Source organism: Condylura cristata, unplaced genomic scaffold (genome assembly GCF_000260355.1).
Source record: "Condylura cristata isolate star-nosed mole 26May11 unplaced genomic scaffold, ConCri1.0 scaffold00001, whole genome shotgun sequence".
Lineage (NCBI taxonomy): Eukaryota > Metazoa > Chordata > Mammalia > Eulipotyphla > Talpidae > Condylura > Condylura cristata.
In genome coordinates, this window is record NW_004567102.1 from 48,640,347 (window position 1) to 48,659,125 (window position 18,779).

The window sequence follows — 18,779 nt, forward strand, 5'->3', positions numbered from 1 at the left end:
AAAAAAAATTATAAATTATGTGTATTTTACCAGAACTGTTTATAAATGGGGGGAAAAATATAATGCAATGGGAAAGCCTAATACCAAGATCCCACCTTTTAATAATTATCCTTCCCTTCCTGTGATGATCACTAACTCAGATTACAAATTTGCTCATTCCCTCAACAACTGATTATAAGTTTAAGTTATTTACTACTCTTCCAGGTACCTAAATAAAAAGAAAGACTAAGTTATAAATCTAATGAAATATCACCAAAGGAAAATAGTACACATATTTTAACAGTAAGGTGTAACTTGCTATAACCAGGTTACTTAGATGAAAGGTACATACTTGAAAAATCATGGCTGAGTGACTGAAAAAGACCACATGCAGCGAGTTATGCACTGTTAAGTATCTTCTGAGAACCATTCCCAGTCATAAGATTAGACTGGATTTTAGAAGTCAAAGCAGAGTTTTGAGATGAAAAAAGAGCTTCACAAACATAACCACAATTCCAAAAATAATAGGATAGGTAGAACAATCACAAATGTTTTTTACGTATTAAACATTGAATGCTTAGGTTTAAGGTTTATTGATGAACAACCAAAGATCTTTTGATGACTATTTTCCTCCCCTGGATCTGTGTAAAATTCCCTCACTAAGTACTTCTAGGAAATCTGTGCTACTAAAAAGAACAAAGAGAAATCAAAAGGAAAAGATAAATAAAATGAAGGGGCAAAAAAATCTTCAGGGAAGGAGTTAACATTTTTTTTCACTTGGAAACTAGTTAAAAGATGTTGTTTTAAGTTCAAAATAACTGTAGCTATAACCTTTCCAGCTATCTGAACCACCTCAGAAGAAGCTTATTGCCTAAGAAAATATCATTTTCTACAGAATAAAAGCAATAGATCTAATATTTATGTCTATGTACCAAGAACTGGGCTAAGCATTTTTACAACTGGCCAGTTGGTTTTTGCTACATTACAAAACATATTAACATATTACATTCTTAAGTGAAGAAACTGAGGACGAGGAAAGCTAAATTTACTGGCTCAAGATCATAGCACAAAAGGACAGAATCAGAATTCACATCCAGTATATCAACAAAGGCCAAATTTTTAGCCACTATCATACTACACTATTTCTATACTAAGCATCTTAATTTGACAAACAAGCTTTAAAAAAAAATACATATTATAGATATTAGCTCTACCCAAGCATTTCCAAATGTAATTCTCTTCGTGTTGGCAAGACATAAGAGGAAAATACTGCATCTATTATTTTAATTTATTAATACTATAACTTCAAAAAGATTATTATAGCTTACAAAAAAGGATAAATCACAATTTTTATTGTCTGCGTGCTTCAACATACACTCTGCTATAAATTTGTCGCATGAAGAATTACTTTCTAATAATCTGACACCAAATTTGTTTCTCAGGTAAGAAAATAAACAGACTCCAAATATGAGACTATAAGGACAAGAATAAATATAAACACTCTGAATCCAACCCCTGCTTTAAAGAATAGGCCTATATAACTAAACTCAGTCTCCTCAAACTTGTCCTAACATCACAAAAACACCAAATTCATCTCAAAGTAAATAAACAGAGTTAAAGCAGGAAGTCACATATTTCTAATTCATTTCAAATCAATGAGGTCTGAGGACACTATCACAAAGGTGACTACCTACAATTCCCTAGCCTCAGTGAAGACCACCCCCAATGGCCAGTCTTAGAATCATCCTTCTCATTCAGTGGAGATACTTTCTCCTTACAAAAGAATTCAAACACTGGGAAATAAAAGATTCTCAAGAAATAACAGCAACTGTGCAAAGCATTTCAAATCCCACCTTCACTTTAATATGTTTATTAAGTTAGAAAACACTCTGCATATCTTACACAAAGGCATCTCATTTAGTCTACAACATGAATTAGTTTTTCTCTACTACATAGTTAAATACAAGCTTTTTAGTTGTCAGGTCTTGTTCTTTTTTTTTTTTTTTTAAAGATTTATTTATTTATTCATACAGAACTGGGGTAAAGGCCAGAGATGTGGAGGGTGAGAGGATTCACCAGAGACAGAGTGGGGAGCAGAACAGGCAGATCGATGAGGTACATTGCTGAGGGGAGCAGCGGGCGGGTCAGGAGAGGTCTGCCGTGCCATGTGGATCTCCTCCTCCGCAGGCGGGGATCGAACTCATGTGCAAGTGGCTTAAGCTTCTTAGTGCTGTGCTTTAACCTGCTGCGCCACCAGGAAGGGCCCAGCCAGGTCTTGGTCTTTTTAAAAAAACACTTGAGAACTAAATGGTTATATATAAATAAAATATACATTAAGATTTAGAACAATGATTTCTAGACTTCAGTTTTTATGACCAATTAATGTTAAAACTTTGAAATTGAAATAGTGTCAGCAAATTTTAATCTTTCCAAACAAGGACATTTTATTTTCAGGTTCATCTAGCAGTACTAACTCACATAAGGACATTTTAACTTAAATAAAGCAAAACTGGCCCTTCCTGGTGGCGCAGTGGGTTAAAGCACAGCACTAAGATGCTAAAGCCAATTCAGCATGAGTTCGATCCCTGCCCCAGAGGTGACCCACATGGCGCAGCAGACCTCTCCTGACCTGCCCACTGCTCCCCTCAGCAGTGTACTTCATCAATCTGCCTGTTCTGCCCCTCCCCCCCATCTTGGGTGAAGCCTCTCACACCCGCACCTCTGGTCTATAACCCCAGTTATGTATTCATAAATAAATAAATCTTTAAATAAATAAAGCAGAACCAGGGCAATAGTTTTAGTTTACAATAGACTGATAAAAACTTCTTTTGGCTCAGCATTAGACCTTTGAAAAAGGACTGAAATCCAACTGTTTAGAATACTAGAGTCAGGTTTCACTCATGGTTCTACCACTCATTAACTGAGTTAACATAAACAAAAAATGGATTCCCATTTCTCTTCTATGGAATGGGAATAGCCACCCAGTTATGACTGCTGAGGAAACCAAGGATAAGATGCAATATACATGAAATTGTTGTTAGTCACAGAAAAAGTCATCTAGACTGCACAACTTACCGTCAGCTGACTGGGTAAACAATGCATAATCAGGGTTGACTATCTCATTAGAGAGAATATCAAACCACTCACGCACAACACCTTGACCCTAAGTTCAAGAAAATAAAATTAAGTTATCCACAGATGAAAGGAAATCTTTTTCTAAATAATAAATTGAAATCATAATATTTCTTCCATTATCAATTAAATATTGAACTTTTTTCAAGTGCATCTTGATCTTACAAACAGAAAAATGGCACTTATTTTTATACCCACCATGCCTTCTTCTCCATGGAACCGTACAGCAATTCCCTGCTTTAGTTTTGCACAACTGGCTTTAGACACAACTTCACAGCTACTCCTAAAAATAGAATCTAAACATGTGGCATTGGTTAATTTTACATATTAAAATTTACAGTAACCAGAATTTTGTGCCTCACACAATGTTTCATTACTAAACATACCTCTATGAACCAGTAGAATATCATTTTCATTTACTGGTCTGTGCACCATATCTGAGTCAGGTTGTCCTGAATGCAAATGTTCATAAAACCATTCACAGCGATCTTTAAATGGCTACCCCAAAAAAAAAACATTAAAATATGTTAGCTATAGTTCAGTTACCTATCTGACTTTCTTAACTAGCATGTTTAGCACCCTTTCTATAAATAATCACTACTAATCTTTATAACAAATAGCTCTAGATAAAGTTCTGACATTTTAACAACCATCCACAAAAAAGTAGGTCTTAACTAAAAACGTTTAACTGCCTAGATTGTATTTCATTCCCCACATTTTTAATTTAAAAAACTGAATAAATTATAAGGTTATATCCAAGAACTCAGCAGATAGGTAACTCAACACATTTACTTTCAATTTGTTTTAAATATATATATTCAGTTTATAAGAATTTTCACATCTAGCAATATTATCTTGCATATTTTCACCTAATTTTTCATGAAAATAACCTTTTGCACTTAATTTTATTTTAATTTCTATAATCTTATAATATATGCAACCAACTAGAAAGCAATGTTACCCTCTTCCCCCCATTCTCTACCCTAAAGAATAAGATCTCCTAAACAGGAAACTCTCTACCTTCTGTTCACCTGCCAGACATGCAAACTGAAAATGATTTGTAATTTCTTTGATTATTCAGAAAGTATTATTGAGTACCTAGTATGTGCCAACACTGTAGTTTAACTAAGAGCTGTAAAAATAAAGTCTCAATTTTATTGTGAAAACTAGGCAGCTGTCAGAGCAGTAACATCATAGAGTTAAAGACTGACATGATATGTTTATACAGTACATTTAATCAAGTTCTAAACAGTGAATTACAGATGACAATGCATTGAGACTTTAGAGGTTTTGCCAAAGAGTGAATACAAAGGATATTTGAGGTCACAGTATGAACTAAAGCTAGATATTTAAACTGGGTAAGCCTTTGCTCAAGCAAAGTAGCAAGCACATCAGGCTATATAGAAAATAAGGGAAAAAGCTGAGGAAGATACAGAGAAGGCACTGGTGTAACTAAAATCTTATCCCTACATATGTTGAACTAAGTAAGTTAGTATAAGTAATTCAGCAATACTGAAAATCAAGTAAAAGATGCAGGGAACTGTGTTATCAGAGGAGTAACATGATAAATGTAGTAACTAAAATCAATGCAACACCAATCTGAAGGGAAATCATCCTGGCAGCAGCTACCGTAATGGATATTGGGCAATAAAGTTCTGGTTCTTTTAGCAAAAGAGAATTAATAATAAGGTAAACGTAGAAAGCGATATATCTCTGAATAAAGATAAAAAGAGATCTCTACAGATAGAACTTAGTAATAGAAATAAGAGGAGGAAAAAAATCCTTCCCTCACAATCTACTCCAATCCTCTTAGAAGGCACTAATAAGATAATCAATATTCTGAACTTAAGGTTATTTGGAATAAAAATACTAAAATGTTCCACAGTTGACACAGGAAATAGTCATAACCAAGTTGAAATTGGAGACAGGTTGTTTAAGAGATTAAAGATAGAACAAACACCAAGAATATAGGAGTCAGGAATTTGCTTAGCAAATGATAAACACATATAAAAAAGTCAAAGGAAAATCAAGGTGGTACAATACTACAGAAGTCAAGAGTTTAAGAGATAAATAAAATCAATAGCTAAAAGCCCAAAGAGGTTATCTTCTAGGTGGTTTTTATGATGCCAGTAAACTTTTCATCTAAGCTAAAGTTTGCTTTGTATTAATTTTACAAACAGTATTAGTAAAATAACTGGTAAGAGATTAATTTTTTACTTTTAATGTCTGTTCTTTCAGTAAGAAAAATGCAAATGGTTCCTTTTTAAAAGTTAAATGTGTAATTTTATACACACTTCTAACAGTGTTCCATATTTTCAATAAGACATTGCTGCTGTTCACTATTGGGCTGAACTATTTCATTTTTACCAAGTGGGCTAGGATATAATGTGCTTAAAATTTTAATGCTGCTTATTTCTGATGTATTTATATGGGCTTTGAAGTCTGACAAATATGGTTTGAAATCCTTGCTCTGTCACATACTACGTTTATGAATTTAGAAAAATAGTAATCCTCTCAAAACTTCAGTTCTCCACGTGTAAAATAGGGACTTCAAGAAGTTACTGTGAGAATTAAATGAAATGATGAAAATACAGAACATAATAATCACAGTTATAATCACAAATTAAAATACCTACAAGCCAGATACTATTTTAAGAACTTTACATGTATTTGCACAAGTATTCTCACATCACTATGAAAAACGGGATTTGTTTTGTTCCCATTTCACGTAAGAGGAAAATGTAGTACCAAATGGGTAAATAATCTGTAAAAAAGCTGAGTATCTACAATGTTCAATAAAAATGACTTGATCCTAAAATCACTAACAGTATAAAATTCTTGTGAATGTATTGCTTAAAAAGAAAGTAAACTTACTTGTCATTATAAGATATTAAATCTATAAGATATATAAGATATTAAATCTATATCCTTTAGCTGCAAAATGTAAGCTAAAAAATCAATTTTAAACAGCAATTTACATGAACATTAAAATCTATAAAATGCTACCTTTAAAAGCTAATGTTATCTGTGAGATCAAAATATCCACATACATATATACCTACAAACCCAAAAGGCACATTTTTGTATGTAAAACTTTCTGAATACTTGCATTTCCATAAAATAATTCACAAAACAGGGCCGATTACGATGCTCCTCTTAATAGCATCTGCACAGCAATACAAAATGTCTCTCCCTTTTAACTACAGGCCACCTGAAAACCACCAACAGAACAAGAAGTCAATCCCTTAGCAGAGATAGTTGTTTTTATTTATTGATTTGGGGGATGAAGGGTGGAAATAGCCTCCAACATTTCAGAAAATTTCTAAATACAGTATAGAGTACAAAAATGGTTTTTCTCTTGATGTGAGAGTAAACTGCCAATAAGATATCCACTCTTACTAAGAGATTATTTGGTCCTTAGACCCCAGTTCAATGCTAACCAGTCTCCAATTATGTCTCATAGCTTAATGACTCATGAATGACATTTAATTGTCACTCTGGTACAGGTCTTCAGTGTATTCTTAATTTTTATAACCTTGATATTTTTAAAGAGTGCAGGTTAGTTATGTTCAGACTGTCCCTCAACTAGAGTTAGTGGAAGTTTCTCATGACTAAAATTCAGGATGTGCATCTTAGGCATAATACCACAGAAGTGATGCTATTTTCTTCTTAGTGCATCCCATCTATTGGCATGCTGGTATGTCTGCTTTGATTACTGCACTGCCAAGCTTCTGCATTGTAAAATTTCTTTTTAATCTTGGTAATTAGTAAGCATTCTCTGGAGAAATACTTTGAAACTGAAAAGATAGCCCACCCAACCCCTCATCAAGCTTGCCATATATTCACTATTTTATCAGAATATATTCATGGGTTCTGATTTTACTTCTATTTTGCCATCATTATTTATTTTTATGTTCATATTGTTTCAAACTTGTCCACTAGAGTCCATTAAATCTGTCTTCTGCTTCATTTTAGCAAAATCCCACTATTCTAACAATTTTCTTGAACAGTAAGATGTTCCATGCTCATCTTGTACTTTCCCTGACCCAGACTAGGAATTAGCCATTCTCCAACAAGCCCTATAGTTCACTGAGAATGGTATTTAGTGTACCAAGAACTGAGCACCAGGTTTGCTCTACCCATCTCCACATATTAAAACCACATGTCCACTCCACCAGCTTCCCACCAATTATGTGTCACTGACATGGACTCTTCACCACAAAGAGGGCTCCAACCAACTCAGGCTCTTATCAAACTACTCTGAACAAACATTCCACTTTCCACACAGACATACTCTATATATCTGTAGTTCCAATCAACTCACCAACCCAAAGTCCAAAATCACATACCAGGGCATCACTATGCATGTACAGGTCCTCCTCACTCTGGTTAGGAAACAAAATCCCCTTTCTGGATCAAAAGGTAGATAGCTACTGCAGAAACTTTTTGCCTGAACTGTCCACCCAGAAATGGAGAAACAGAGCCAGTAGTAAAAATAACACACTATCTTTTTCAAAAACTTAAAGTTTTTTATATATATATAATTTCATTGGCCCTAAAATGGAGTTACACTATATGTAAGTTAAAAAAATGAAGAACCACAGACTTCTGGCTCACCCACTCAGTAGCTAAACAACCTAAAGAAGTTATTAACCCCTTTAGCTTCAGTAAAAGTACCCATCTCTGGGCTCTCCCTGCAGGTACAATGGGTTAAAGCACCTCATTATGAAGCTCTCCAAAACCACTGCAACATGAGTTAAATCCCCAGCCAGGGAGCTGACCCACATGGCACGGCAGACCTCTTCTAACCCGCCCACTGCTACCCTCAGCAGTGTACTTTGCCAGTCTGCCTGTTCTGCTCCCCACTCTGTCTCTGTTGAATCCTCTCACCTACCACACCTCTGGCCTATACCCCAGTTTTGTAATTATAAATAAAAAAGTAATAAATAAATCTTTAAATAAAGTGCCCATCTCACATGATTGTTATGAAAATTAAATAACTTACTCAGAGCAAATATATAGTACCTGGTCTAAAGTGATATTCAAAAAACTGCCTCTCATACTGTATTTCATATTACTAAACAGATGTCAAGAACATCTACTTACATGTTATAGTTTTTAGCTATCTGTAACTTCTGAGAAAGTCAGTATCCCTAAAGACTTTTAAAAATATTTATAAAGATGTTAACTAGATTTATTGTAGTGATCCATTTTACAGTATGTATAAATATTATATCATTTATGTTGTACATCTGAAACTAATGTTATGTCAACAATGTTATATATCTCAAAAAAATAGTAAAGAAAAATTAAAAGCATGCTTAGCTCCGTTTAAAAAGCATTTATTATCTTTGACTACTAACAAAATCATAGCCTCTAGTCAATTCACTTTCCTGACAAGTTATTTCCTAAAATTTTGCCACATTTGTACATTATCCTGAAGCAAAATTTTCAGTGGTTCCTGACAAGTCTACAAAGATGATTCTTCAATCTGGTGATCAAGACTCAAAAACATTTTGACCCCAACCTACATGTCCAGATTTATGTTATACCCACACACCCACACAAAATCTCTGTTCAATCAATGCAGTGTTAAATACTTTTCAATCTACATGCCTTAGCGAGTAGGTTCCCCCTTTACTCCCATCAAAATTTTGTAATTCTATGTCTAGCTTAAAATCCACCACCTCTCAGAAATTTCCAAACTTCACTACAGCAGCCAGAAGCATATTCTTCCTCCCTGAAGCGTCAAGAAAATAGTATATTTTATTGGAGTATTTATCATCTCCCTGGATAGACTGAATTAAGATCCACTGAAAGAAGATACACTTTCTGTTTCCAAAACAACTATTTATTGAATATATATGTATATGTGTGTGTGTATCAGTCACTAGTTAAAACATCTTCACAATAGCTCTACAAAGTTGATATCATTATCTTTATTTTATAGATGAAGAAACCAAGGTTCAAAGATGTTAGAAATATGCCCAAAGTCACATAAACTGGTTAAGTAGCCAAAAAAAAAAAAAAAAAGCTTTTCACTAGCACACTTCACAAGATATGAAAAATGTGGAGTGGACCCAATAAAGCGGACTTGTCTCAGGACAAGTAAGTCTGGAAGATTAACAAAGCTAAATCATTTTTACCAAAGGGTTTCTCAAAGCCTTTATTAAGCTAACATTACTTTATAAACCTCCAACAGCTCATATATTATAGTTCCTATGTATTTGGGGGTAAAAACCTTTGCTCAAGGACCATTAGCCATGTCTATAAGATTGGTATTCTATGAAACTCATTTCAGGAAAAATGGCAACATGTTCTGCTGTCTTTGCACAAGCTTTTACACATAGTAGGCACTCAATGCACATTTCTTGAAGGAGAAAATTACTCCTCATACTGAAGTAACATACTAAATTAACTCCATAAGCTAAAGAATAAAGTAATTTCATTCCTCTACAGCAGGAAATCAAGTATAATTAATACTTCGCTAAACATTTTTTCTAATTTCAAAACTTAACTTTTATTACAGACTACTAACAAAGTGAAAAGAAATTTCTACCTGTGCTTTTATGATATGCATGAATCTTGACATCAATTCAGGACATTCAAGGAGAAAGTGAAAGTGGTCAAATATAATTTTCGGATTTCTAAAACAAAATACATTTTGTTTAAATGGGACAGGAAGATGAGCAGCATTAAGTGAAACAAAAATTAATATATATAAATACTGAAACAGAAGGAAAATAATAGCCCACAGTTACATACTTTCACTTGTCATTGAGCATTTTTGGGATGATGTTATAATAAAAGTAAAAATTTTTTTTCTATTAAGATAAACACTAGAGTAGAGAAAAAAGCTACAAGGAAGTCTTTTAAAGTTCCAGAAAGACTTACCTATTAACAAAGCACTTTAAAACTTCATCATGTTTGCAGACAAATTCAATGAAACGGGGAGAAGTCATTCTGTGGGAGGGTAAGAAAACAGAGAAAAGAGGTGATACAACAAATCTGAACTGGGCTGGTTTCTAGATAAAAAACACAGAATTTGGTTTGACTCAATTTCAAAAATTTAGGGAAGTCAGTCATGCTTAGTCATGCAAACAAACAAAAAAGTACCAAAAGAAGCTACCAAAAAATTTAACTTTTCATTAACAGACTAGGTATAAATAACTTTTATAAAACCTTGAAATTTTGAGTATCTTTGACCTACACATTTTGAACACATAACTCATTCTACAAGGTGATATTTTGCCAGTTCTACATGCTAATAATTTACTTGATGCTTATAACTCAAATAGCTCATACTAATTCTAGATTCATACAATGAGTATCTAAAACAAGATTAAATAGAAACTAAAATCAACAAATTGTTACTGAAATTACAAAAGATTACAGCTTTTCTTCACCAAAGAAGGAAATAATAAGCAAAAACTTTCTTACCCTGGAGGCATCTGACAAGAACAGCACATGTAAAAGGCTTGAATGACAGCACTTAGCCGGTTAGCTGTCATAGAAATAACATCCTGACAGTCTGCACTAACTTCCTGTTTCCCTCCAAGAGCATCTGGTTTAGATTCCCCTGTGTCGGTGGATAGATTTTCATAGCTCCCAGGTCCTGGAGGTTCAAATGGAGAAATGGAAGTACTATCCTGATCTTGGCCTTTTTGTTTCAGTAAAATAGAAGTGATATCCGCTGTGTCCTTTTTGTTTTTCATCAGTTCTGTAGCTATTAAAACTAGCCATTCATCTAATGAGTGCCAAAGTAATTCAAGAGGCTAAGAAAAAAAGAAAGGTGTTTTTAAAAAATCATTCTTAACTCCAGGATAAAAACTCACATCATTAAATAAATGTTATAAAGAGAAAATTCACTAAATTTCTACTTTCCCAAGATAATGTGAAAGTAATATCTAAAGTTAAATAACAAAACCATAAGAATGTCATATAAATAACTGTTTCAGGTACAGTAAAAACTAAAATTTAAGAAAAACTTTATAAGCAATCTTTCTTCTTTTAAAAATTTTCAAAGATTTAGTTTGTAGGGCACATATTACAGACACACCTACAATATGTATATAATCTAATCTTTACTGTATTGGTATGAATTCAGCAGCTTTCAATTATGTATTTTTTTCATTAATAAAGTGAGACTGCCTAAGGGGCCCAATGAACAGTTTAGCTGATTATAGTCTTTTCCTTACAGGGAACTCCTAAATTCTCACATGTGACAACAAAAATTTTGAAATATGACATTTATATTCATAAACACACACACATAAAATCTGTGACTAATAACTAAGTAACAACTATCAAAGACTAACAAATTATTTATTCCAAGAAAAGATTAACAGTATAGAGAGAGATGGGTAGAAAGCATATTGTTTTCTAATTCAACACTCTAAATATCAATTTCAAGAGTAATAAAAAGCCTTTTGTATTAATAGCAAATAAAGCCTTATTTTTTTAATATTAAATAACTTTAAACACTAATCAGGACTAAGTACTAAAGAATGTAACATATATACATATCTCTAATAATTTTTTAACACAAATAGAAATGTAATTGTCCAATTACTATTAAAAGACCCATTACTAAGGGTCTAATGGACAACATTTTACTATAGTTATTGATACTTTATTGTACACTTGGAAGCTTCCATGAAGGTAAAGATTTAATATTCTCACTAAAAAAACAATAAAATGGTAATTATTTGAGGTGAATGATGTGTTAAATAAGCTTATATTGGCAAACATTTCGCGATAAACGTGTATATCAAGTCACACTGTATATCTTAAACTTACAGAATACAAACATATGTCAATTACATTTCAGTAAAGTTGGAGAGCTGGGAGAAAGATGTGCTAGAACATTTTTAATCCCAAATAAAGATTAACAGTTAAAAGGGGAAGGGGAGAAAATAGTTAAATGGTCTGTCATTCAACATCATTTTAAATATTCCCATTGATACAGTGATACAGTGTATTCCCAGTGATACAGTCTTTATGCCACTTAATGTAAAAGGGAATCTTACATTTTGATTCTATGGTCACAGAATGCTAGGTCATGTACTTCAGAAAGTACCTTTCTTACAATATTTTAACTAAAAGTAACACTAACTTTGAAAGATAACTATGGAAAGATTATATTATATAACCATATTTGGAACCTTAGAAAATATTTAAATGACCTACCTGCTTTATTAGGAAATTATTTCTATTATTATCTAACAAATCCCCTCACAGTTATATCTTCAACCTTTCTTCATGTTTCCAGAACATTCTGTTTTTGAGACTATTTTACTTATTGAATTTGCAAAAAAAATTAAATCACCCCAAGCCTTATTTAAACATTAAACCAAAAAGTAAAAAACAAAACAACTCCTCCACCACCAACAAAAAAGTTTACTAATCCAACAAATACTTAGCAAGTACTAGGTACTCCGGTAAGCAAAGTAAGAAACTAATTATACAATCCCAAGGCTAAAAGTGAGCAATCCTCTCCCCAACAAAGAGGACGTTTCATGGTTAAGGACAGCAACTGGAAGATTTTGATTCCCTGAGTTAGCTTAATGGAAGAGCAATGACCACCACTTGCCATAAACACTGATAAGATCTTAATTCTCATCATGATCTAAGTTTGAATCTACAGTTTCTCTTCAAAAGCAAAACATTAAACCTACTGTAATAAATGAAAAAGAACTTCCTATACTAACAAAACAACTTAAGTTTTATATCAGAAAGCAAACTTCCATTATAGAAAGAACAGATGGTGATATAAAACTGTTTGGAGAAAAAGGAAAAAGGAATAGATGAGGAAAAAGGAATAAATGATACAGGCTAAATCCTAGAAAGTGAACACCGTGGCTGGAAATGAAGCCCAGTGCAGGAAATGATACCTGCTGTTCATGTATATGAGAGCACTGGGCCTGAACCTATAACAATACTACTTACAAATACTGACAGTGTGGAAAAATTAAAGACCAATTTTGAATAATCCAGAAACAGCATAAAAAACATGATTTGTGTAAAAATGATTGTGACAATAAAGGTCCCAGAAAGTTAAAAAGACTCTTAAATAAAGGAGCACAACAAAGATTGGAATAGAAAGAGGAGGGAAAGAGAAATAGTAAGCCAAACTCCAAATTGGACCTTTTCTTCTTCCCACTTTTTCTTTCTTTATTCACAAATGCACTAAAACTAAATCCCATCTTTGAGGTATTTTTACTTAGGAAAGTGTCTCTTCAAAGTTTAGTTCAGAAAATTCATTCCTCAATAACAAGAATACTGTGAGAACAACTTTACTACGATAGCAGTCACAAAAAGAACTGAAGTAAATTTCAGAAATTAAAAATAAACCATTGATATCCATAGCTATACTTTCTATATTCATAAATGATGATAAAACATAGATAGGATACAAAGCGAAGTACATACCAATTATTACTAAAAATTGAGTCAAAATTATGGAAATAGTAGCAGGCATCTTGACACTGAAAATACTGCTGCATTTCATATTTGAGTGATCTTCACAGAATTATAGTCTACATTTAGAAACAATGATAGGACTATTATGCAAGATATTTAAAACATTTGAAGTTATATTTCAAAATTAAAATACATAATCCAAAACCTGCAGGACAATTAGAAAAACTTTTTGAGACCTAAGTGCTGAAGTAAGGTATATATGTGACAGGAAAGCACAACTAATATAGCTAATACAAGTTTATTAACAGTATCATGAAATCCTCTATTAGTCTAAAAATGCTCAAGTTGATAGTCAAAAGCCACAATACAAAACAAGCTCTTAAACTTAAGTTTCTCAATGATTTTGTTTTCAAATGTTTCCAATAATAATTCTATGAAACCATTAACCGTTACAGCTTACTAATCACAAAATAAAGAACACAACAAGATTGAAGAAATCTAAATTTTCTTCCCAATGCTCACCCTGCCCTAATAACCAGAACTACCTTCTCCATCAGATTCTCCAAAATTCTAAAGTACTAGATAAAAATCCCTTAACACTCAAAAAAATGGCTAAGTGTTAACATTAACTTGAAATACTTCTAAAATAAATCAAAAAACTAATAACAGGATGTTAAACAATTTCACCTACTAAAAACACATGGCCTATAAACCCACTCATTCTTAATGGAAAACCCATTAATCTATCCTAACAATAAAGTAACATGCTAAAAGTACCTACTTAATGAAATGGAAAGTAGGGATCAATTGCTACTTTAAACAAAATGTGGTAAAAATTAAAATGGTTATTTCCCGCCTAACACAGGAACAATTCAGCAAATGGCTAAGATTTTTACACAGAAATCACCCAGCAATGCAAAGAAGACCTTATATAATGACAATATTTTTTCCACTTTTATAATTATATTTTTTTCACTCTCTAATGAATCCACATTTAATTCCTAAAATAGATAAGACAGGACTATTACTTAATCGATGTTTTTAAAAATTAGCCAAGCTTTGTAATAAGATGCTTTACCAAAGTGAAAAGGACAAAATTTAAAAGAGAGTAGGTGGTCAGAGTCAAATGCTGTTGTCAATGATGCAGAAAATACCTTACAATAACAAAGATACTAACAAATGAAATAAAGAAGGAAAGAACTTTTTACACAGAGAGACACAGAAACACATATATCATTTATATATGACAAACTAAAACAGTATGGATTCTATAAAAAATAAGCTGAAAGAAAAAATTATATTCTTTTCTATGTAATTACTTACTGACTAGCTAGGTAGAAAACTAACATTTAAATCAAGCATTAGAAGCCTTAGACAGGCTACTTAAAACATACTTATATTCTCTGCTAGGGCCTCCCTGGAGTGCAAGGGGTTAAGTTGCAGCACTATGAAGCTATCTTCACTGTTTGATCCACTATGTGGGTGGGTGACCCACATAGTGCAGTAGACCTTCCTTTCTCTCCCACTGCTCCCTTCAGCAGTGTATTTGAGTAGATACCCCTGTTCTGCTCCCCACTCTGTCTCTGGTGAACTTTCTCACCTACCATGCCTCTGGCCTGTACCCCAGTTTTTGATGCATAAATAAATAAATTTTTTCTAAAAAAAAAATACTTATATTCTGTAATCATTAGAGAACAGATGAGATATTCAAATTTTAACAACAAAAAATACAGTTAATAGTGAGTAAACTATATATGTAGTGTGTACAGTATAAACACAATTTGAATTTGAATACTGGGAACTATATCTATACCTAATTTTATTTTCTAGTCATCATCATAAATGAACAGAAAGGATCAAATCAGGAGTACATTCAGTTAACTGAAAGTGTAAATCATGCCAGAACACAGTAAGAATATCATGTAATGCAAACATGTGAGCAGTAAAACTCATTAAAAGCAGCTCTGATGAACAGTGGGTTAATAATTTAGATGTAAGTTGTATAAAAGAATAAGCAATCACTTCTAGCTAGTGTTCAAGAAGGTATGTGAAAAAGCCAAAATTTGAATTATAGGAAGATGCACAACTTTCACCTTCCAGAAGGTGGCAGAATAGGAAAAAAAAAAAGAAGAAAATACACACAAACATACAGAGCTGAAAATTCTGACAATAACTAAAAAGTTAAACCAGGTAACAGACAGCAGACACTATACCTCTCTAAATAACTATCACACCTAATCTAGGTATTAAAGAATCTATTAGTGTCAATACACCTGCAAAGGACGTCTACTTGAATCTATAAACTAGTTTATATAATGTAGTGTGTATAGATTCTATCTACTAGAATTTACTAGTGTCAATATGCTTGCAATGATCTGGCCAAATTTTCCTATGTAAGAAAACAAACACTTAGCATAGACCACTGTTGTAGTTTAAAATTTTCACAGTAAAGCTGTCAGTCACAAGCTACTTTCAAGGAAATAGCACATGACATGAGAGCATCATTTTTTGAACAAGTCACCTATATTTACACTCAAAACATTGTTCAAAGAAATATAAGTCTTCACGAACACAAGAGAATTTTACGCTATGAAAATTGTTGAAATACATTAAAAAGAAACATGGAAAGCTGCTAAATTACACATTTGTCCGAAGCCTAAAAATATGGCAGAAAAAGCATGAACATTAGCAATTACAGCCATGTTCATTTGTCTACCTCATAAAATTTTAATTTTATGTAAGTAGCAACACAGTGTTAGATTTTATATGGTATCACTCTTTCAAGGATTTTCAATCCATAAATTTGACTACAAAGCAACAGCAACTAAGCAATACAAAATAATTTATGAAAATATTGCAAGTATTCCCCCAGAGTGATCTGTAGGACTTTTTAGTAAACCCAGTAAATGAAAGTAATCTTAGATTTAAACATCAGCTATAAAATTAGATTTAAACATTAAATATCTTCACCCTTAGAATAAAACACTAATAAAATTAAAATTTTATTTGTAAGAAAAATATAGGAAAGCTAACCAATTAAGACCTGCTGCTGAATAAACACAGGAGAAAGGAACACCTAATTTAACAAGTGATATGGGTATAAAGCAAACTTATGTCCTGTTAATGAGGTTCCTGATTAATGAATACATGCTTGTCCAAGTCATCTCTTTTATGTCTATCCTCCTAACAATGTCATATACTTTTCTGACCTTAAACACCTGGCTTCTTGGAGTTTTATTTCCATTGTAGCCCATATCAATTCCATTACTGGGAGAAGATGGGCCTATTCGAAAGACATGACAAAATATCCTCACAATCCTTAAAAGGCTCTTCATCTGAGCATCATAATTGCTAGATAAGCTAGAAAAAAAAAATGAACAGATTAGATGAAGTAAAACAAAGTATATCCTAAAATACTTATTTCAAATCATACTGGCCAACTGTTTCATAAAATAAGTAAAACTCCTTTCTTATCATGGTAAGGATGGAATGTTTAACAGGAATTTACCAAAATACATTATTTTGATTGCAAGTTTTAATCACTAATTTTTTTAAGTTTTTTTTTTTTTTTTAATGTATGCATTCAAGAACTGGTCTGAGATGAGGAGAGAGGAGACATGTGAGAGGCTTCACCAAAGACAGAGGGAGAGCAAAACAGACAGGTCTACTGGAACACACTGCTGAGGGGGGAGCAACAGGGAAGTCTGCTGTGCCATGTGGGCCACCTCCCTGGCCAGGGATCAAACTCATGTCACAGTGGCTGATGATAGTTTGATAACACCGAGACTTTAACCCCTAAGACACCAGGTATTTTTTAAGCAACCAATGTCCAAAGCATAAAATATAAAGAAGTAATTCATCACTGCATAACAGTTGGTTTCTTGAAATGCCAACTTCAAGGAAATATCCACGTTTCACTTCCAAAACCATATTTTGTAAATTAAAGCTTTTCTTTAGAACTCAGTCTATTTCACAGAGAAGCAATAGTAGAAATGTTGATTGTATTCTTAGACTGAATCAATTGAAACAAATTCAATTGTTTTAGCAAAGGAGCTAACATCTCTTCTTGTTTTATTCATACTTCAATAGCCCTCTCACCCCAGAATGGTAAGCACCTGTTCATATATAGAACTTACATAAACTGAAGAGTGTTCAAGTTACTATATACATCAGGATAGTTCTAAAACGGATTATCTAATGATAAACACACACACAGACATACCCCATCAAATAACATAAAAAGATGACTCAAATCATATTGAACACAATATAAACTTTCTTTGACAAATCAGAAAACCCTAGGAATCCCATATTATGAAAATCAATCATTATTCTTCCTTAAGCTATAGGAGTTAAGTCAAATCTATATTGAAAGGACAGATCTTAAAAAATATTTTTTGCTATACAACCAAGTTATGTTGAAAACCCTAACCATAGTTAACCTTGTATTACAATTGCAATACCTACCAAAGGAAAATGTTGTATAAACTTCTGGGCATAATGGTATGGGTATGTAAATTTAATCATCAAAGTTTACCCTATGGTCCTATCTTTTCTAAATGCATTTTACCCAGTTCATTAAAATCTTCCCCTGTGGCATTTTGATCCTTTAAAATGTTAAGTGTCGTTATTTAACATTGTAAAGATAAGAATTACTAATGGAGGTGTCTCCTTCCAAGTATTACAGCTTGACAGGTGCCAAATCAGAGGGCATTTTCAGTGTGCTGAAGTTTTTAGACAAGTTAACTATAATGTTTCAAATTCTATGAGATAGGCATAAATTTTATTTTGTATGCAATATTACCACATATGCAAATATGATTAAGTATCTGATTGGGGAACACTTTACGAGTTACCTTAAGGTAAGAAGTATTTTCTTACACACTAGAATCTGAATATCATAATTAATTATCATACTTCTGTCAGTGTCAACTATATCTTAATGATATAGCCATCATCTCTATTTTGCCAATCCAATGCTTGACATTTTACAACACCTTAGCATTTCATTCTTATTTATTTCATTCTTGCTTATTTAAAATATTTAGTACCAGGACACTCCCTGGGGCACAAGGGGTTAAAAGGCCTCGCTATGAAGATATCTGCAGCCACTGCAGCCTGAGTTCAATCCCCTGACAGAGATGACCCAAGTAGTGTGGCAGACCTCTCCTGTCCTGCCCCCTGCTCCCCTCAGCAGTGTATTTTAGCCAATCTACCTGCTCTGTTACCCACTCAGTCTCTGGTGG

The 18,779-nt window shown here is 32.9% G+C and overlaps 1 protein-coding gene across 2 annotated transcripts in view; it reads right to left on the reverse strand.

The window, feature by feature from the left end:
* HACE1 (HECT domain and ankyrin repeat containing E3 ubiquitin protein ligase 1) overlaps positions 1 to 18,779 on the reverse strand; it is a 63,360-nt gene that overhangs the window by 20,097 nt on the left and 24,484 nt on the right. For both annotated transcript variants that reach the window (XM_012724253.1, XM_004673731.2), the window contains exons 11-17: positions 16,743 to 16,893; positions 10,552 to 10,886; positions 10,006 to 10,074; positions 9,671 to 9,758; positions 3,498 to 3,609; positions 3,310 to 3,407; positions 3,055 to 3,142 (exon numbers count right to left, since the gene is read on the reverse strand). In XM_012724253.1, coding sequence (XP_012579707.1) covers positions 3,055 to 3,142; positions 3,310 to 3,407; positions 3,498 to 3,609; positions 9,671 to 9,758; positions 10,006 to 10,074; positions 10,552 to 10,886; positions 16,743 to 16,893 — 941 coding nt within the window. The remainder of the gene's footprint in view (positions 1 to 3,054; positions 3,143 to 3,309; positions 3,408 to 3,497; positions 3,610 to 9,670; positions 9,759 to 10,005; positions 10,075 to 10,551; positions 10,887 to 16,742; positions 16,894 to 18,779) is intronic.